This window comes from Odocoileus virginianus, chromosome 9, assembly GCF_023699985.2.
Source record: "Odocoileus virginianus isolate 20LAN1187 ecotype Illinois chromosome 9, Ovbor_1.2, whole genome shotgun sequence".
In the NCBI taxonomy this organism is placed as follows: domain Eukaryota; kingdom Metazoa; phylum Chordata; class Mammalia; order Artiodactyla; family Cervidae; genus Odocoileus; species Odocoileus virginianus.
This window is the reverse complement of record NC_069682.1, coordinates 2,528,046-2,550,189: the sequence shown is the minus strand read 5'-3', so window position 1 is coordinate 2,550,189 and position 22,144 is coordinate 2,528,046. Positions and strand designations below refer to the sequence as shown.

Genomic DNA, 22,144 nt, shown 5'->3' with positions numbered 1-22,144 from the left:
GTTTTTTGAAAAAAATAAACAACATTGACAAACCATTAGCAAGACTCATTAAGAAACAAAGAGAGAAGAACCAAATTAACAAAATTAGAAATGAAAATGGAGAGATCACAACAGACAACACTGAAATACAAAGGATCATAAGAGACTACTACCAGCAGCTCTATGCCAATAAAATGGACAACTTGGAAGAAATGGACAAATTCTTAGAAAAGTATAACTTTCCAAAACTGAACCAGGAAGAAATAGAAGGTCTTAACAGACCCATCACAAGCAAGGAAATGAAAACTGTAATCAGAAATCTTCCAGCAAACAAAAGCCCAGGACCAGATGGCTTCACAGCTGAATTCTACCAAAAATTTAGAGAAGAGCTAACACCTATCTTACTCAAACTCTTCCAGAAAACTGCAGAAGAAGGTAAACTTCCAAACTCATTCTATGAGGCCACCATCACCCTAATTCTAAAACCAGACAAAGATGTCAACTGCTTTTCATACCTCTTCCTTCTTAATCTCCGGGCCTTCAGTCTTTGCTTTGGGTGGTGGCTTGCCTTTTGCTTTTTTATTTTCTGCTGGTTTGGGCAAGTTATCCAGCTTTTCTTTAATCAAACCAATTATTCTACTGTCAGCATAAGCTTTTGCAACATCCATGGCAGCATGCCCTATTTAAAACATAAATTTAGAGTTTCATTAAACAGATTAATAATGAACCATGTAGCAAAATCTCAGCTCATCAGCTCTAAGCATATGGTACTAAGGGTGAATACTGAAGCCAGTGATACGTATAAAAGTCACAGATTGGTTCAGATATTCTCTAAAGTGCTCCCAGCTCTAAATTTTATCATTTAAAGTGTCATTTACCAGCAAAACCATTTCTTCATGTTAATTACTTTGAGCATGTTTGATAGGAAAGAGTGGTAGATTACATTTTGAATATCTGAGTGCTAGTTCTCTTCCCACAGTGTGCACATTCCTTCATGTGTGACAATTCTATGCTTTCCTCCTTCCTGTGACGGAAGGACGTATATTCAAAAAGTCTGGGGAAGCTGGCAGTCATAAGTATTCTATGCAGATGGCTGGATATTATGACCCCTGTTACATCCTCAGGCAGGCCTAACAATACTATCTGTGACCCAGAGGCAGCCTGAAGCAGTCAAAGCTATTAAAGCTCCTTAAGGTCAAAAAGAAGCAATGAGTCCCACTCTCAAAACACCTCCACTTTTTCATGCAGAAAATTTATGACATAAAGTAGGCTTCCCATTTACTTCCTAGGAGTCTTATTTCAGGAATTACTGTTTAGCTGTAGAAAGACTCTAAAGTCTACAGGGGCTTCTAACTATGCCAGTTGTTAGAAACTGACAGCTAAAACACTGTGATGACTCAAATTGTGATGTGCATACTGGTGTCAGTCTACATATTAATGGAATGGGCTCCCAGTAATTCCCAGGAATTAAAGAGTAAATGTTTAGAAATTTTTATAGCAATTTTATAGAATTTTTGTCATTTGAATCCAAAGATTTTAAAAAGTTTGGGTTTGTATTTTGTGGGGTTTTTTTTTCCTCTTCATTTTTCTAGTAAATCATTTTTCATTGTATTTTACAAAAGTCTCAGTCTACAATGAATTACCCACATAGAGAACTGATTCTTTAACACTAGTGATTTGAGAAGCACTATGTACAAGACAGAGTTCCATAACATTTAACTCCGGTTAGTAACTTAAAGGAAAATGTGGTCCTGCAAGAATAGATTTAGAAGGCTTGGGAATCTAACACAAATCCTCCTTTTCTAGCCCTAATCACCTATAATGAAACACATACCTTTCCTATTCTCCAACTGGAATTTAGCACCGATGTCAAGTAGGTATTTTACAGTATCCAGTCTACAGCTCTCAATGGCTCTACTTAAGGGAGTTGAGTTGTTGATTGAAAGGGCATCTACCACGGCTCCAGATTTAACAAGAAGCTCAACAATATCTTGTTGGCCAGCATGGCATGCAAAATGAAGAGGAGTCCACAGAAAATTATCTGTTGCATTAACATTAGCCCTGTAAAATGAGATAGATACACAAGCTAAAAATATGGGTTGATCCAAGCATTGGAGGCTAAAAATTCCAAGATTTCATAGCTTTATTAAGTTGTTGAACCGTAAACCAAGAAAGATTTGGGTCAAGTTAAACTCTGTGCCATAATTTTTCTTGAACTGTGTTCTGCATCTGATAGTCAACTTTCTTTGTGTATATATACATTATGTTTAGTTTAGAAGCTGCTTGGATCCTAGGGGTTACAATTTTTGTTAGATGTTAAAATCAGGGAAAATTATAAAACTGGATCCGGTGAAGATCAAAGTTGACAGGAAATAGAAAAGCTACATTATTTAATTTTGTATCTACTTCCTCTGTGTGTTATGAATTTTTAAATGCACCATCACTGTTAAAATTCTAAGCAATAAAATCTATCAAAAAGTTTGTACCAAAAATGGTACAGATGAACTTATTTACAAAACATAAACAGACTCTTAGACTTCGAAAACAAACTTCGGGGTGCCAAAGAAGAATGGATAAATTGGAAGTTTGGGATTGATATATATACACTACTATATATAAAACAGATAATCAGTAAGGACCTCCTGTGTAGCCTAGGGAACTCTACTCAACATTCTGTAACAATCTATATGGGAAAGAATATGAAAAAGAGTGGATACATGTGTATACACAATGGAATCACTTTTCTGTACACCTGAAAACTAGTACAACACTGTAAATCAACTATGCTCCAATACAAAACAAAGATTAAAGGAAAAAATAAAAAGCAAAAAAAGCAAATTAATTCTTTTGATTTCATTAAAAGCAATTTATCATTCAGAAACTATGAAAATAAAATAAAATTTTAGTCCCATTTAAAATTCACTGCCCAAAACTTCAAATTATCGTTTAGTTGCTTTATGTTACCTCTGGATAATAAACACATTTAAATCTTTCTTTGACATTAAACATTATAGTAATAATAACAATATCTTTTATCAAGTCTGCAACTACTGGGCTTCTAAGTGCTTTGCATGTTTTAACTCATTTAATCTTCAAGAAATTCTGTGAGCTGAGTTCCATTATAGTGAGAAAACTGAGGCACAAAAAGGTTAAGAAAGTTACATCAGGTTATTCAGCAGTGGTAAAAAAGAAGGACTTAAACCAGAGAAATTGCTTCTGATTAAAAAGTTAAATAAAATGTCATGCTTTGTTATCTGAAAGATATTTACAAATGAACCAAGGAAAAGGGAATGAAACATGCCTAGTCATTTAGTCGTTATGTGCATGCTAAGTTGTTTCAGTCATGTCTGACTCTTTGCAACCCTATGGACATTGCCTGCCAGGCTCCTCTGTCCATGGGATTCTCCAGGCAAGAGTACTGGAGTGAGTTGCCATGCCCTCCCCTCCAGGGAATCTTCCCAGCCCAGGGATCCAACCGAGTCTCTTATGTCTCCTGTACTAACAGGTGGGTCTTTTCCACTAGCACCACCTGGGAAGCCCACTTAGTCTTACAGCCACTGTCAAATTATTTGATTTGTTGGAATGCCCTCAAAAAAAAAAGCAGATTTAAAAATGGCTCCATGTAAAATGAATACATTTTAAAGATCTGCTCTACAATACTGTGATTGTAGTGAGCAATATTGCACCATACACTTAAAATTTGTTAAGACGGTAGATCACATGCTATTTTTGACCACAGTAAATAGTTCTAATTTAAAATAAAATAAAAGGCACTCCACAGCATCTAGGTTAAGCTCTGAGTCCAAATTAAAATTGTTTTGGGAGGCCAGGGACACCCAATCATAAGGCTTCTTCCACCGCTAGAGTGAAAACTTCTCAGCTTTCACTGTGGCATTGTCCTACACGCTCTTAATGTTCCCATTATCCTGGTCCACCATATAAGCTCTACTTGGGATCTAGACTTCAGAAATGAAGCCATTTCTTGCCACTGTTTAAATTCTAGAGTTGACTGTTTCGTAGCCTTCCTTTCACTTCCTTGAAATGTGAAGGCTCCCAAAAATCTAAATTGCACTCAAGGAAAAGACATACCCTTTTTCAAGAAGAAACTTGACTGCATCGATATTTCCAGTGGCACATGCAGTCATTAGCGGTGTCTTGTAGTAATTATCCTTCATATCCACAGGTATTCCTGATTCAAAAGCCTTTTTCAGAGAAGCCAGGTCTCCTGCCTTGGTGATAAAATTAATGTTTGAAAAGACCTTCCCTGGATCATCAATATACCAAGCAGAGTCATCCTGAATGGGATGTTCTGGGGGGTGATCTCTGTTAAAGCGGTTGCAATCAGTCACATTCTTGTAGGTTTCGATCATATAATAGGGCGGCCCACCGTCGCTGCGGCGTGGAAACACGTGGTCGGGGATGACACAGATGGGGAGGGGTAAAACAAACTTGCCCATTCTTGCTTTTTTGGCCATCCCTTTTTTCTTTTTCTTAGGCCCATAGGATCCCAAAACATAAGACTTACTTAAATATCTGGTCCCTTTAAAGAACTCATTAATATTGACCCCTCCACCCCGGACTTTTTCGTGAAGTTGCGCTATAGCAGCCAGCTGCTCTGAGTTCACAAAATCTTGCCTCTCCTCCAGGGTCAGCACAAAGTCCTCCTTGGTGACTGTCCCATCGCCCCTGTCCACAAACGAGAAGGCTTCCCGAAGGAAAGTCTCATGTTCTACTGACCAATCGTGAAGTCTCAGGAACAAGGGCGGATTCGGATTTTTGACCCCTGGCCTGGCCAGTTTATTAGCGATTTGCTCTGCCCGCCGTATTTCTTTGCTGGCTGCTTTGAAGCCACCTTCCTTAGCCAAGTTCCTCGGTGTTTTATGCTCCAGATTCTTCCATTTTAGGTCACATCCTAAAACAGGAAACATTATGATTATGAATGGTGCTGGGGCATCTGCCTGGGTTCACAAATGACATATATCTGTTGTTGTTGTTGGTTTTTAAATTTCCAGCGAATAATCAAAAGTTGGTTCCCAAATTATTTGTATATAGAGGTGAGCACAGTTAGTTATTATAATTGCAGAATTAATCTATGATTACCCTGCTCAAGGTTATGCAGCAACCTGGTTGGAGGGGGGTTTGGGGGAGAATGGATGATACATTTATATGTATGAGTATGAGTATGAGTCCCCTTGCAGTCCATCTGAAACTATAATAACATTGTTAATAGGCTATACTCTAATATAAAAGTGATTCCCTGTGGCTCAGTGGTAAGGAATCTGCCTGCCAGTGCAGAAGATGTAAGGGACTTGGGTTGGATCCTTGGGTCAGGAAGATCTCCTGGAGAAGGAAATGGCAACCCATTCCAGTATTTTTGCCTGGAAAATGCCATGGATTGGAGGAGTCTGGTGGGCTGTAGTCTGTGGGGTCACAAGAGTTGGACACAACTGAGCATACACACACTCAACTCATATATAAATTAAAACTTTTAAAACATTTAATAAATAAAAATTATTATTAACTTATATGCAGAGTACATCCTGCAAAATGCCAGGATAGATGAAGCACAATCTGGAATTAAGATTGCAGGGAGAAATATCAATAACCTCAGATATGCAGATGATACTACCCTTCTGGCAGAAAGCAAAGAGGATCTAAAGAGCCTCTTGATGAAGGTGAAAGAGAAGAGTGAAAAAGCTGGCTTAAAACTCAACATTCAAAAAACTAAGATCATGGCATCTGGTCCCATCACTTCATGGCAAATAGATTGGGAAACAATGGAAACAGTGACAGACTTTATTTTCTTGGGCTCCAAAATCACTGCAGATGGTGACTGCAGCCATGAAATTAAAAGATGCTTGCTCCTTGGAAGAAAAGTTATGACAAATCTAGACAGCATATTAAAAAGCAGAGACATTACTTTGCCAACAAAAGTCTGTCTAGTCAAAGCTATAGTTTTTCCATTAGTTATGTATGGATGTGAGAGTTGGACCATAAAGAAAGCTGAGCATCGAAGAATTGATGCTTTTGAACTGTGGTGTTGGAGAAGACTTTTGAGAGTCCCTTGGACCACAAGGAGATCAAACCAGTCAATCCTAAAGGAAACCAACCTTGAATATTCATTGGAAGGACTGATGAAGCTGAAGCCCCAATACTTTGACCACCTGATGCAAAGAGCCGACTCATTGGAAAAGACCCTGATGCTGGGGAAGACTGAAGGCAGGAGAAGGGGATGACAGAGGGTGAGATGGTTGGATGGCATCACCAAATTAAGGAATATGAGTTTGAGCAAGCTCTGGGAGATGGTGAAGGACAGGGAAGCCTGGCGTGCTGCAGTCCGTGGGTCACACAGAGTCACACACAACTGAGTGACTGACTGAGCAACATTGTGAACACAAAAACTTAAGCTATATTTTTTTTCTTTCTGTGAGCTTCAGTTTGGTGAATTTGAGGAAGATGTTCTTTCCAGAATCTATCCCCAAAGGATTAAGAAATCAATCCCTGTACATATTTGAAACAAATATCATATTAGAATACCCGCTAAAGAGGTTTCATGCCAAGTGGGAAAGAGTAAAGAAGACATTTAAATTTGGAAAGAAGCTGGATTCAAACAGCTTAAGCAGGACTTTAGGCATCTAAGATGCTAACTGACTCTTGCTTCTTTTGAACAATTATGACTGTTAATTTGTGTAAAATCTTAAACTGTTTTATCTGTATTTTCCATGAAATTCATGTAATTTATATTGACCTGCTGTTTTGCAGTAAGGTCATATGAACAGCCTGAAAAAGTAATCTCATCAAATCTGAAAAAATTCCAGTGTAAGAGTTGTGCAATTAGGCATTAAAATTCATTTTCCCTTTTTAGTCTCTGACTTAAAATGATGAGACCAACATCACATGTAAGCATTCTCCAGATAAATAAGCTTTTCTGAATGCATCAGGGAGTCTACTTATTGGTATCAAGAGGCTGTGTTGTCTGTAATAAGTGTCTTAAGACACTAAAAACCCATTCTAAGTCAGACTATGAAGATATTCGTTCTAGCGTTTTCAATCTATGAGGCTCTTTTGTTGTCTTGCCAATATCACATAATCAAAAAAGATTCTCTAGCAATCAGTATCTCTAGCATCCAAAATGTAAAGGCAGCTGCATGTGAAAATATAACATCCCCCTCCAACACTTCATAATTTTATTCCTTTTCAAAAAGAAAATCATTAATCACTGGATGATTAATGATTTCAGCATTAATACTTCTGGCATTGTCAAAATTAAAGTTTTATATGAAGGCTGGTATATTTATTAGTGATAGGAAAACTCAAAAAGGGTACTTTGGACAAAAATATTCTATAATTTTTAGATTGAACAGTTTGAAGAACAGTGTGACTTATTGGGAAAAGGACCTGAGCCTTGTCTCCACAGTATAATAATTTGATAGTGTAATTCCATAGTCATCTTGAGTCTGCTACTTTTACTTAGCTTTTTCACTCACTCGGGATGTCTGGGGGTTTATCTGCCATATCCCAGTTCACTCCTGTATTCACCAGCATCTTTGGATCAAAGATGCACCAGCACCAAGGATCAAAGGGTTTTAAAGCTGCTTTATCTTGCCTTCTTATGCTCCTAGCTTCCTCCCAGTTAGCAATTTTCTGTGGAATAAAGACCCCCACATCCAAGCTTAAAGATATGAAGGCATTTTCCTGTCCTTCTGACTTTTGTCTTCTCTTTTATTGTTAGTAAATACAGATCCATTCATGCTCTCTGTGATTTATGTTCCTCTGTCGCTGAGATACTTGACTTTCAGCTGACTGCTGTCAAAAGCTCCGTGAGGAGATCCCTCCACGGAGGCTTCAGGACAGCTAATCTAAACTCTCCTCCACTCTCCTGGACATGGCCTCACATTGCCTACAGGGAGGTGTAAATTACTCCAGGGACAAGATCAGGAACAAAAGTGGAGCATACTGAGGAACTAGTTTCTTGGGGGAAAAGAATCCAGCCTTCATATTTAAGGATAGAAGAGACTACACCCAGGGAGTTTACTCAGAAATGAGCATTTCGTGGCTAATGGTTTCCAATTGCTCTGACGGCCTTAGATCCAAGATTCTAAAGGTGGAAGTATAACTGATAACACTCTCATGTGGAACGAGGTCACCCACATAGCACCTGGTGAAGCAGTTGTACTTCCAAAGATGCTAGGGAACTCAAAACATTTTCAGACATTTGTTTCAGAAACAGTCTAGTCTTATGAGTCTTCCAGGAGGGTCAATCTTTTCTGCATCACCAGCAAGGCCTTTGGCAAGCTCTGGCCCTGTACGTCTCAATTAGCTTTCTCTGATTTTATCCCAGAGGACATAAATGGTAGAGTATATATTGAGGGATGTTTCTCCCAATAAGAATAGAGTCAGCATGTTAAAGTTGAAGAAGTTTGTCTCAATCTGGGCAGATCTCTAATTTTTAGAAATACACAATGTGAAAAATGAAGTGTCAGAATAATCTGCTTGTGGTGAGAGATTTGGAAACAAGATTTGAAAACTGTCTCTTCAGAGACAGTTGATGAGGGCAAAAATTGCATTTGGTACATTTTCCATTATCTCTTTATTTTAGGGGGATGGGGAAAGAATGTGAGCTTTGTATAAGGTAAAAAAAAAAAAAATCAAAGTGAATCAGTTACTACACCATTAGTTATGCAGGCATGTTAGTCTCATTTATAATGTTAGTGGTTACAGTGTAGGCTCTCTCAGGTCCCAGTGACTTCAAAATTTCTGTGCCTGCATAGAAGACAGGAAAATGAAAGCACTTTTTCTGCTCTATGATAGAGCTGCTGAACTTTAAGTTTCTGTCTATTTCTCATAAACTGGAAAAAAATAACTCACTACCATAACATTCAGCAGCATGCAGTTCCCTCTCTAACAAAGAGTTAATGACATTGAATGTATGTTTAATTCAGTTCAGTTCAGTTCAGTCGCTCAGTCATGTCCGACTCTTTGTGATTCCATGGACTGCAGCATGCCAGTCCTCCCTGTCCATCACCAACTCCCGGAGTTTACTGAAACTCATGTCCATCACATGGGTGATGCCATCCAACCATCTCATCCTCTGTCAACACCCTTCTCCTCCCGCCTTCAATCTTTTCCAGCATCAGTGTCTTTTCAAATGAGTCAGTTCTTTGCATCAGGTGGCCAAGTAGTGGAGTTTCAGCTTCAACATCAGTCCTTCCAATGAATATTCAGGACCAATTTCCTTAAGGCATGTAATTAACACAAAATTAGTAAAAATATTTAAACTTAATTGGCTAATATTGCTATTTAAAATTTTTTAAAATATTAACTATTTTAAGGAATTGTTGCTGTTGAGTTGCTAAGTCATGTCTGACTCTTTTGTTACCCCATGGACTGTAGCCCGCCACCAAGGTATTTTCCCAGCAAGAATGCTGGAGTGGATTGCCATTTCCTTCTCCAGGGGATCTGCCCAATGCAGGTATTGAACCTGAGTCTCCTGCTTGACAGGTGGGTTCCTTACCTCTGAGCCGCATGAGAAGCCCATTTTAGGGATGCATTCAGCTATGCACAACATAAAAGAAGCCCCAGTGTCTCAATGGTGAAGAATCTGCCTGCAGTGCAGCAGGCACAGGAGACTGGGGTTCCATACCTGAGTTGGGGAGATCCCCTGAAAGAGGAAATGGCAATCTATTCCAGTATCACATGGACAGAGGAGCCTGGTAGGCTACAGTCCACAGCGTCTCAGAATCGGACACGACTGAGCAACTGAGCACACACAACATGCATAACATAGTTTATATTCTCAAACTAAGTTATTTAAAATATACAGGAAAATCTAAAGTAATAAATATTACTTATATTTCAAATGCTCCACTAAAGTTTTCATTTTATTTAATGCTTCTCCCCAAAATATTTCCCCCGTAATTTAAAATTTTCCAAAATGTTATCTTTGCACTTGACATGATAGTATATTTTCAAAAATAAAATAATGAAGAATTTGGACATGGTTTCTAGTGTTTGTCCTTTTTAAATTGATGCTGCTGCTGCTGCTGCTAAGTTGCTTTAGTCGTGTCCGACTCTGTGTGACCCCATAGACGGCCAGCCCACCAGGCTCCTCTGTCCCTGAGATTCTCCAGGCAAGAATACTGGAGTGAGTTGCCATTTCCTTCTCCGTTTTAGACTGATATTTATATTTGAAAAAATAAGCATCTTAGTAATTGGTTGACTCATAAATAATTCTGTTTAGATTTTTAATAATAATCTAAAGATACTTGAGAAATGAATTTTTATTACTTTCTAGGTCAGATTTATGATTTAACAGAAGGTAAATAAGAAAAAAATTTAATTTTCTTTCTACAGAGATAAGCAACTGATGTTGACATGCTGAAATTCTCTGCTCATCTGCAATGTGGGGAAATCATAAGTTCTTTAGACATAAAATTGGTAGACCATTTACCTCGCTGAGCTATATATTTACAGCAATCTGCAAAACCACCCATGGCAGCATAATGAAGTGGTGTGTTGCCATTCATTGCAACCAGCCCCATGTCTCCGTTGTACGCAAAAAGCAGCTTCAGTATCTGCAAAATAAATAGTGGATATTGTAGAGGAATAAGAATGTATGTTTACTGGTTGAAAACTCAGATCTAGACCTGTGCTATCCAGAGTGTCAGTTTGAATTAAGTTGAAATGAATTAAATAGAAAACAAATTTTAAATATTCAGTTCCTTACTTTGACTAGCCATAGTTTAAGGACTCAAAAACCACATGTGTACTGTAATTGTACCATATTGTACAGCCACATACAGAACACTGTCGGAAGTTCTAGAGCAGGGATCCTCAACCTCCAGGATCTAATGCCTGATGATCTGAGGTGGTGATGTAACAATAATAGAAATGAAGTACACAATAAATGTAAAGTGCTTGAATTATCTTGAAACCACAGCTACCCCACCACCCCCCCACCCCGCCCCCCACAAGTCTGTGGAAAAATTGTCTTCCGTGAAACCAATCTCTGGTGCCAAAAAGGTTGGGGACCATCTATCTAGAGTATAGAAAACTCTAAACTCAGCTGGGGCACTACCATTTTGGTAAATTTAGGCAACTTTAGAATGCATCAGACTGTGGCAAATCAGGGCAGCAAATTCTATGCCAGACAGATGTGATTTTTACTGTGATGTATACTTTTATTGCAGGTAAGAGACCCAGTGACAAAAGTAAAAATAATGTTAGAACTAAGAAAAGAAATTTTAGATATAATTCAGAATTAAATAGGATAGCATTAAAAAAAATAGGATAGCATTGAGTTCTAGTTTGTTTCCGCAGTATCACTATATGTATGAGATATCTTTAGCTGATATATCCAGATAATCAGAATACTTGAGAGTTAAAAACTTAGGTGAGTCACTAGATGTACTTAAACATCAGGAGATGAGATTAGGCCTTGGCCTCCCCCAAATTAGATCATACTGTACTGCGAAAATTCTCATATGCAATGGAGTCATAAAATAGAGTAGTAGTATGTGGCAAAACTTTTCAGTTGTCATAACTGAAAGAAAAAAGTGAAAGTGTTAGTCGCTCAGTTGTGTCTGAGTCTTTGCAACCCCATGGGCTGTAGCCCACCAGGCTCCTCTGTCCATGGAATTCTCCAGGCAAGAGTACTGGAATAGGTTGCCATTTCCTTCTACAGGGGGTTTTCCCGACCCAGGTCTTGAACCCAGGTCTCCCACATTGCAGGCAGGTTCTTTAGGGTCTAAGCCCCTAGGCAAGCCCAGCTAAGAACATAGAAAAAACATTATTAATAATATTAGAAGAGTAAATTAGCAAGCAGATAAAAGTGAATAAAGAGCTAAAATAAGCCTTGAAGGATAATATCTGGTATAAAATACAATTCTGGAATTATTTTGTAAAATCAAAATGCAAAAAAAAAAAAATCTGTCAGTGTAACTTATATGATATTTTAAGATGCTGAGGAAAAGGAGAATATTTTTAGCAACAAATTTTAAAGAATATAGTAGATTATTACATCAAAAAAGCCTCCTTTGGCAGCAAAGTGTGCGGCATGATGTCTGTCATTGTCAAATGCATTCACGTCCGCTCCTCTTTCCAATATCCCTCGAACTAGCTCTGTCACTCCCTCTCTTGATGCTTCCATTAAAGCCGTGCGACCTGTGGACTGGACATGAGACAGACCAGACGCTGTTTATCCCTGTTATACTAAATGCCACGTTCAGTATTAATATGGTCTAAATCCATTTGGCCTTAGAGTCACACTGACGTGTTCAGTTTCATATAGTCATATTGGTTTCATGTAACAAACGGGAAACATGAAGTCAGGAAAATGGGTCAGTGTCCAAAATGTAGAATTCTATAATCAGAGTCAAGGTCACACCAGATTTTCCTATGAGAACATCATGCTAAAAAGTGCAGTTTCTTGCCAAGAAAGTAGTGCAAAAAGGGAGAAGAGAGAGTAAAACGTATGCTAAAATTAGGCTATAGGTGTTTTCTAATGAGACAAAAATCCATTTTTATTGTCGGGAAATGACAATTAAAAGAAAACTCAGTAAAATTAGCCAAGTGAGGAGAGGAGGCAAAATAAGGGAAACAGCGAAGCTACATATTTACTGTAGTAGGTAAATTTTTTTTAGGCATCAGGAATATCTTTTCTAGTTCCTGTAATGATCTTTTAATATTGTACATAATAAATACCAATCTTTCAAACATAATTAGGAAACAGACCATAGAATCATGGCCATGCCATATAAAGATAATGAAAGTCTATAATTTTAAAGCATTTTGAACAGAAATGAAAAGTCTGTAAGCTGACAGGATAATTTTACCACATTCAAGTGAAAAAATACAGTAACAGGATTCTGTAATTGAAAAAAAGGAATATATATTCACAGAAATAGTCTTACTGTGTTGATAGCATTTGGATTGGCTCCTTTTTCCAAAAACGTCAGGCACACATCCTTCACATCATGCGCTTCTTCACAAGCTCTAAGGAATATCGGCTTTCCCTCACAGGTACAGTTGTTGACATCCGCACCGTGTTCCAAGGCAATCAGCGCGCACCGATAATGCCGCTTAGTAGGTAAAATGCAGTAAAACAAAATACCTGTAGAAAAATAGAATCCCCAAAGAACACGTAACTAGCAGTCTCTCTACATTTGAGTCAGATAGGAAGGAACAAAGAATAATTTAAAAATTCATAATTAGCTAATTGAAGGTGATACAGCAAAGGCATTTATGCCTTGGTTTTCTCTCGGAAATCAACTGAAACACCAAGACAGAGAAACCAAAAAGGAAACCCAACCTCTGATAAGAGCTATAAAACAGTCATAAGCAAAATGTGACAGGATCTTGTCTGAGAAGAATCTGAGTGCTGGAATGTGAGCCCTTGTTGACCCTGGGTGTTTGGCATCCTGCAATCTATACACCAGAGTCCTTCTTAGAATGTGCAGGAGTGTGTGTGCCCAAGGGTTACTGGTGATCCCTGGACCCCCTTCGAAATTGCAGAGTGGCAAGGGAGATAGTATTGAATGATGAAATATTTACCAGCCATGTTTGCAGGAAGCAGGCTGTCTGAACAGTTGCAGTGAGAAGAAAAAGTAGATGGTAATTTGTTCACTGCAGAGAGAAAAATGCTAACTCCTCATATCTGGTATCTGTGACATACAGACCCTCAACATAATCCATGTCAAAAATGTACTACAGACCAGGGGTACTGTTTATAAACCCCAGTCAGAGTTTTCTTAAGATACTCAAGTAAACAGCAGACAAACTCCAAACTGACTTTGTAATGACTTCACTCTAAAAACAGACTTCATTCAAATAGGAACAGTAACCAACAAAAAAACCAGCATACGACCTATGAAAAAAGATACTGAAAGAAAAGGAAAGGAAGCTGACAAACACTAGGCAAAAATTATATACTCAAATAACTATACCACATGAAAATTACTGACTGACCCATTACTGATAACAGTAATTTGCATATAACTTTTTCTGAAACAAAAATGTAAAGGTAGACCAAACCAAAAAGATAAATAGAAGGAAAAGATGAATTTGAGCAAGTATATCTTAGAAAAGAAATGGGAGAGAAAAATAAAACTAGTAAGAAATGAAAGTCACATGGGAGCAGGAAAAAAGACAGCAGACACTAACAAAACCATAGGCAGGGACATGGAGGAAAAAGTTGAAAGAACTTGAAAAAAATCCAAGAGTTTAAATGGTCTAGAAAGGCAAAGAATATTTAACATGTGTGTAGTTGGTGTTCAATGAAAGACCAAATGGAACAGAAAAATGGAGAGATATAATAAAAGAAAACCCTCTTGGAGTAAAAACCTATATCTAACAGGATATACTGGATCTCAGGAAAAGCTGATTAGGAACAATCCATAATATGTGCCTAGACAAAACTAGATAAAGAAAGTGTCCTGTGAGCAGCCAGTTAAAAATTCAAGCCATCTCTAAAGAGGAAATGTTTGGCTGCAAGACTTTGCACAGCAACATTCAGTGCTAGAAAATAAGCAAAGGAGTTTTACAATATCACTTGGAAAAGAAAACAGGGGATTTTTAACACTCAGTCAAGCAATTGTTCATATATAAAAGCAATGAACATATAAGTTTAAAGATGCAAGAAATCAAAGTATACAAGCCCAAAGGAGTGAGCTAAACTACTCAATCACAACAGGGTTGTCATTGAGATTAACAGGGAATATGTGACCCATGATAGACGCTGAAACCCTTCAATCATTGAATCAAAGCTCAACCACTTTGGGAATTCTAGATACAGAAAAGAAAATTGTAGTTCACAACAATGTGGAAATAATAAGGAAATTTAACAAGACTGGTAGGGAAGAGAGGAAAGAAGAGTTTAAGCATTCAATTTTCTTTATCTTTTATTGCTGGAGTTTTGAGAGATTATTAAAAGCAGATAAAAAGGTATGAAAAGAATTATTGAAAGAACTAAAATGATTATAATTTACTAAAATTAGATACTGGAAGGGAGGTGACAGGAAGAATTTTTGTACCAATCTCATCTTTCATAGAAAAATATCAATGAATACTGTTTAGTGTGCTGATTTGATAAACAGAGGTTTATGTATATGTAAAGCTGTCAAGTTAGCCATTAAAAGAACTAAAAACAGACTATTAATTTTAGAAAATATGAGAAGGAAGATATATACACATATAATAAAACAAAGATCATACGGACCATAGAGAAAATTATTTTTATATGTATTTACCTGTGTATTTATATAAATTAAATATATTATGCTTTGATAGAATAAAATAAATGACAGTTTTGTGGAGAATGCAGGTAAATATAAATTGGATAATCTCAACCATTAAAATAAAAATACAATTTATGTGAAAATCAAAACTGAACTATATTTCATATAAACATGCATCTGAAATAGTTACTCAAACAGTTAAAAACAGAAAGATGGTCAGGGACATGTTGAAAATGCAAAACCAAAAACAGAGAAGTCATAGCAGGCAAGAGTGAACCAAAACAACAGCAATGCAGCAATTCCAGGTTTTGTCATTTTTGTTGTTTTGGTTCACTCTTGCCTGATATGACTTCTCTGTCTTTGATTTTGCATTTTCAACATGTCCCTGACCATCTTTCTAGTTTTAATTGTTTGAGTAACTCTCATTTTTAAATTTTTATTTCATGTATTTTTATTTTAATGGTAGAATTTATCCAATTTACATTTATCTAGATGCTCCATAGAACTGTCATTCCTTTTATACTATGAAAGTATCACTTGCACCATTCCCCCACCTCCCCAGTCCACAGAAAAATTGTCTCCCACGAAACCAGTCCCTGGTGCCAAAAATATTGGGGCCACTGCTGTATAGAGCTTTGAAAGGCTTGTTTTTTTTTTTAAGAATAAAAACATTAAAAAAATACATTTGACTCATGAATACATTAAATAATTAAATAGTTGTTCCTTTTCTTTGTCCTCTTCTCTTGTTATGAGCAAGTCACTTATCAAATACCATGTCCACAGAGAGTTACAAAAGCAGATTCTGTTCCTGTCAGAAAACATTAATTAATGGTATAAAATGGGATTCATTTCTCTAATGTGGGACTGATGTTAATGGCTTTGTACTTGAAGAAATTCTTTGGAACAACTGATTAAATCTACCAGTTTATATTAAGCCTGGTGGTAATTTTCTTAGTGATTTTCATGAGGCTGCATCACCTCCTGCCAGAACCTTGAGTTATTTGGATAAGAAGCTCCCAGATCATAGTCTTAAGATGGGATTTGGGAGGGGAAGAGTGAGACAGTGCTGTCTCACCTGAATAATCACAATAATCACAGACATGCCATATTTCTATGATTAAGCCATATTTCCAAATATATTTTTAAAACAACTAATAGAAAGTTGGAGCTTATGTCAGAATCCACCTTAGTTCCTCAAGTTCCCAAATGCAACTACTTTCTACACAGACTGCTCTTGAGAGCAAAACCCTAGTTCAACTATTACTTGAGGTTCTAACATGTAAAATTCTAAATGGATTTTACATTTTACAATAAGTGATTATGATTATGGAAATATGTTTGTCATGTTGAAAGTTCTCCACATTAAAAAAAAAAAAAGATCAATTCTAATATTTTTTCTCAATGAGAAAGTTCTCAGAACTGGTTTTCCTAAGAAATATCTACATTGTTTTCAAATTACGGGGAGATGTAAGAGTGAGAATCTAGCCTCTCACTACTACATGCCATGAGTAACTCCCTTCTAAAGTCTGAAAGCAAAAAATGCATTATATTGATTTCTAAAGTTTGTAAGAAAAAATGCAAATCAAGTTGCATTTACTAGATAGAATGCTAAGAGTTTTTACCTTTTCCTTCGTTATCAACAATAGTCATATCGGCTTTTGCTTTGGCTAATATTTCCATGGACAATTCGTGGCCCAGTTCTGCAGCCCTCATAGTCGGAGTACAACCCATTTTGTCTTGCACATCAGGGTGAGCACCAAGGCTCAGGAGAAAGCTGACCATGTCGATGTCATTGGAAACTGAGGCCAAGTGCAGAGCGCTGTTTCCATTGACCGGGTCTGTGAAATTGATGAGTTCAGGATATCCGAGCCTGGTCAGCTTCTCTATCTGCTTCTTGTCTTTGTTCCGAACACACTGAAGAACTTTGTAGATCTGCAGGTTCTCAAGTCTCTTATCTGCTAAAGCCATAGTTGACCGGCTTCTTCCAATGCCTTTGTGGGCCAAACCAAAACTACAGCAGCAAAAATCAAAGCAAAACATGCAACTCAACATTATTTTCTTCATCTTTACTTTGACTAAATAGTATTTTAAGGTTTTCCTAAGAAGAGATGCTGCTTCTTATGAAACATTATTACCATAATTTATTGCAACTAATTTCATGAAAGCAAAAATTACACATAAGCACAAAAATACTCAGCTAGCATAATGTTAAAATATTTCAAAACAAATCTTCCATCATAAAGTAAACTGGTTATGCCATTTTCTTATCTCATTTAATCATCCCTCCTTGACACAGCCTTACTGTTTACCCATGAGAAAGGTGAGGTCAACTAAACTGCCAAGCTTCCCACTACAATGTTCTGTACCAGCACATCTGTACCAGCACACAATGTAGAGAACACACAGATTACAGCAGTTTGAAAATGCTGTAAAGACTGTGTAGAAATGTGAGCTGCTCATTATAAACAGGAATCTCTTGAGCTCTGTGAAATACCAAACATGTGATGGATGATTCCTATTTTATCTTATGTGGGGATAAGGCAGGTAAATGACTGAGACACAACTGTAAATTTTCAATAAATAATCCCACTAAGTTGCAATAAGCCTTCTAATACATAATTTTATCTCTTATGGCTTATTCAATTCCAAAAAACAGTATTTTGAGTCTAGTAGTACACCATGTGGTGGTTGTTCTGTCGCTCAGCTGTGTCCGAATCTTTGTGACCCCATGGACTGCAGCATGCCAGGCTTCCCAATCCTTCACCATCTCCTAGAGCTTGCTCAAACTCATGTCCATTGAGTCAGTAATGCCATCCAACCAACTCTGTCATTGCCTTCTCCACCTGCTTTCTATCTCTCCCAGCATCAGGATCTTTTCCAATGAGTTGACTCTTCACATCAGGTGGCTAAAGTATTGGAATTTCAGCTTCAGCATCAGTCCTTCCAATGAATATTCAGGACTGATTTCCTTTAGGATCGACTGGTTTTTTCTTGCAGTCCAAGGGATTCTCAAGAGTCTTCTCCAACACCACAGGGTTCATTAGCATACATTCTTTGGCATTCAGCCTTCTTTGTGGTCCAACTCTCACATCCATACGTGACTAATGGAAAAACCATAGCTTTGACTAGATGGACTTTGTTTGAAAAGTAATGTCTCTGCTTTTTAATACACTGTCTAGGTTTGTCATAGCTTTTCTTCCAAGAAGTAAGCGTCTTAATTTCATGGCTACAGTGACCATCTGCAGTGATTTTGGAGCTCAAGGAAATAAAATCGTCACTGTTTCCATTGTTTCCCATCTATTTGCCATGAAGTGATGGGACCAGATACCATGATCTTAGTTTTTTTAATGTTGAGTTTTAAGCCAGGTTCTTCACTCACCTCTTTCACCTTCATTAAGAGACTCTTTAGTTCCTCTTCACTTTCTTCCATAAAGGTGGTGTCATCTGCATATCTGAGGTTATTGATATTTCTCCCTGCAATCTTGATTCCAGTTTGTGCTTCATCTAGCCCAGCATTTTGCACGATATACTCTGCATATAAGTTAAATAAGCAGGGTATGTACTCCTTTCCCCATTTTGAACCAGTCTGTCATTCCATGTCACATTCTAACTGTTGCTTTTTGACCTGCAAACAGGTTTCGCAGGAGGGAGGTCAGGTGGTCTGGTATTTCCACCTCTTTCAGAATTTTCCACAGTTGTGATCCGCACAGTCAAAGGCTTTAACATAGTCAATGAAGCAGAAGTAGATATTTTTCTGTAATTCTCTTGCTTTATCTATGATCCATTGGATGTTGGCAATTTGATCTCTGGTTCCTCTGCCTTTTCTAAATCCAGCTTGTACATCTGAAATTTCTTGGTTCATGTGTGGTTGAAGCCTAGCTTGGAGGATTTTGACATGACCTTACTAAGCATGTGAAATGAGTGCAATTGTTAGGTATGAAATTAAAAGACTCTTGCTCCTTGGAAGAAAAGCTATGACCAACCTAGACAGCATATTATAAAGAAGAGACATTACTTTGCCACCAAAGGTCTATACACTCAAGGCTATGGTTTTTCCAGTAGTCATGTATGGATGTGAGAGCTGGACCATAAAGAAGGCTGAACACTGAGGAACTGATGCTTTCAAACTACAGTGTTGAAGAAGACTCTTGAGAATCCCTTGGACAGCAAGGAGATCAAACCAGTCAATTCTAAAGGAAATCAACTCTGAGTATTCACTGAGAGAGCTGATGCTGAAGCTGAAGCTCCAATACTCTGACCACCTGATATGAAGAGCTGACTCATTGGACAAGACCCTAAAGCTGGGAAAGATAGAAGGCAGGTGGAAAAGAGGATGACAGATGGTTGGACGGCATCACTGACTCAATGGACTTGAGTTTAAACAAACTGGGAGATGGTGAAGGACAGGGAAGCCTGGTGAGCTGCAGTCTGTGGGGCTGCAAAGAGTTGGACATGACTGAGCGACTTCTACTTCACTTTACTTCCTGCCCCTGGAACCACTTGTTGCCTCTGCCTACAGTGTTCTTTGCTCAGAATTTCTGTTGGCTAGCATTCTCACCACTCAAATTGCAGCCAAAATGTTACATCATCCTTTTGTTTTATTTTCTTCACAATATTAAGTAAAACAATTCTATATATAACATCTAGAGACCTGAAAATATAGACATATTCCATTTATGGAGTTTATATGGAGTTTATTCCATTTATAGAGACACAGTTGTGTCTCTCCCACTAGTAGCCAGTCTTCACGGCATAGAAGCTTTATATTTTGATTATCATTGTCTCTCAATCACCCAGAACCTGATTTCTATGAGGCAGTCAATAAATATTTCCTCAATAAATGATGACTGAAGGTTAAAAACCTGAGTGGGAGAAACAAAGAAAATGCCTAGGTTTCTGGTTTGAGCAACCTGCGTCTGAGATGGAGTACTCAGGATGGGATCCAGACTGGTTAGGAAGTATAGACAGCTAGGCTTTGAACATGCTGAGTTAGAATTCAGAAGGGGATGGGAAACCTTATTCAGGCAGAGATCTGAACCTGGTGCATGGGAATGATGAGGTTTTTGTCAGTTGCAGTCAGCCCACGACTGGGTGAGGGCAAGGAGGAAGGTGTTCCAGTAAGTGACCACCACAGTCAGATTTGTGCTGGGGCCCTTCCTTTCTTCCTTCTCCTCTGCCTGCTGCTTATACTCTGTGCTTCCTCTTTTGCTGTGGAAAGCATCAGCTATCATGTGGCATGTGGCTTTAATGTTCTGCTTGCTGTAGCCCCTCTGTTCCCTTCTAATCTGTTTACAGTGTGTGATGGACTAGGAATTGATGAGGCAATTTGTTAGAACCATGTGTATAAATAGGCTCCCAGAAAGTCCCAAGCTGCTTGAGAACTCATCCTCTTGGCCTTTGGGGCTTGGCTTGGTGACATTTATTTTTGCTGGCATTTATGGCTTGTTTCACTATTATTCGCCTTTTCTGGTTAGGTGCATGGATGTCTTACCTCATACATACATCACATACAGAATAGGATAAGATGCTCCTCTAAAGCTTACTGCTTACACTGAGTTGATGCAACCTCATTTGTGAGGATAGAGACATGCTTCAGTGTTGTCTCTGAGTGCAATGCCCCTACAAGTAACTTGCAGCATATGGCATTGTCCAATTAAGATACAAGGATGAATTGAGCAGCCCATAGGCCAGTTTTATGGCTTGCATCTCTCTGTGAAGCTTGGAAATGCTGAGGAGAGAGCAAATGTCTTGTTTAGCGTTCTTTGTGACCAACTGATAAGACTGACCCCCTTGGGGGAAACAGAAGTCCTGCCCTCTAGTCCTGGGTTGCCCATAGATTGTATAGCATCTCTGATCCTCAGGAGGGTCACAACATACACACACATCTCAGTACGTATGGGTGGCCCTGGAGCATCTTGGCAAACCCCTATCTAAACATCCCTGTGGACAGTCTCAAAAGGTAGTGGAAAGAATGGAATTCCTCAAATTGAAGTTCATGTTTGGAGTCTGGATATTCTGAAATCATATGGAAATCTACAGGGTGTGTGTGTCCAGGTGCATTTTTCCCTTGTAGGGAGAGATCCACAGAGTTCATGAACTCAAAGGAGCCTATGAGGCAAGAGTGATTGGTTAGAAAGAGAGGTACAGTGAAAAGGGTGTACATTGGAAACCAGATCTGTTGCACCCCCCACCCCACGGTGTGTTTCCTCCTACTCTGCAACATTATCTATACAAAGGAGTTGAATAAACCTTGGCAAGTCACCTACCTAGCTTGTGCCTTGCTCTCTTCACCTGTGAAATGGGGATAAGAACACTGCACAGTTCACCGACTGTGTGAAGCAGAAATGCGATCAGCTTTGTAAAGAATTTAGCCAAGTCTCTCCACACAGGCTGGCCATGAAAATATCAAACATGTGTGGGTTTCAGCTCATCCATAAGACAAGGTTTGCACTTCGGGTGTTCTTTACTGTCCCCTACAATTTTAAGTCTCAGAAAAATCTAGAAGGGAGGGAGGGTATGACTTCATTTCAAAAGTCCAGGTGACAGGGACGAAGGTGCCGAGCTCACCTTAGTTGCCCCGAGGATCAGGAGCCAAGGATGTCATCGCCCCGACGCGCCTCCTCTCGAGGGGGCGGGTTTTGGCGCGGGTCCCAGACTCGACCCTGGGCTCCCGCAGCCCGGCTTGGGCGGCCAGTCGTGAATGGTGTCCCTTTGGGCAGAGCAGGCTAGCAGGCGCGCGGGGCTGCGGGTAAGCGGGGAAGCGAGCGTGTGTGTCCTTGGGCTCCGGAACCGCCGAGGGCGAACGCGCAGGGGGCGGGGGAGGGGCGACGATTGTGAGGTCCAGCCGAGCAAGAGGCCTGCTGCCACGGCAACCGGCCAGGTGCGCGGGGCGGGGCGGGGCGGGGCGGGGCGGCCGAGTCTCGTCTCCGCCC

General features: G+C 38.8%; 1 protein-coding gene across 3 annotated transcripts in view; it reads right to left on the bottom strand.

Moving 5' to 3' along the window:
- The window catches only part of ANKEF1 (ankyrin repeat and EF-hand domain containing 1), a 33,699-nt gene extending 11,690 nt beyond the window's left edge, over positions 1-22,009 (bottom strand). Inside the window, exons 1-8 of one of the 3 annotated variants that reach the window (XM_070471887.1) lie at positions 21,780-22,008; positions 16,835-17,223; positions 12,891-13,090; positions 11,999-12,148; positions 10,430-10,553; positions 4,069-4,891; positions 1,814-2,040; positions 495-658 (exon numbers count right to left, since the gene is read on the bottom strand). In XM_070471887.1, the coding sequence (XP_070327988.1) occupies positions 495-658; positions 1,814-2,040; positions 4,069-4,891; positions 10,430-10,553; positions 11,999-12,148; positions 12,891-13,090; positions 16,835-17,180 (2,034 nt within the window). In that variant the 5' untranslated portion in view covers positions 17,181-17,223; positions 21,780-22,008. Of the gene's footprint in view, positions 1-494; positions 659-1,813; positions 2,041-4,068; positions 4,892-10,429; positions 10,554-11,998; positions 12,149-12,890; positions 13,091-16,834; positions 17,224-18,591; positions 18,752-21,779 lie in introns of those variants that run through there. The other 2 variants (XM_070471888.1, XM_070471889.1) reach the window with 2 other exon arrangements.
- Positions 22,010-22,144: the final 135 nt, after the last annotated feature.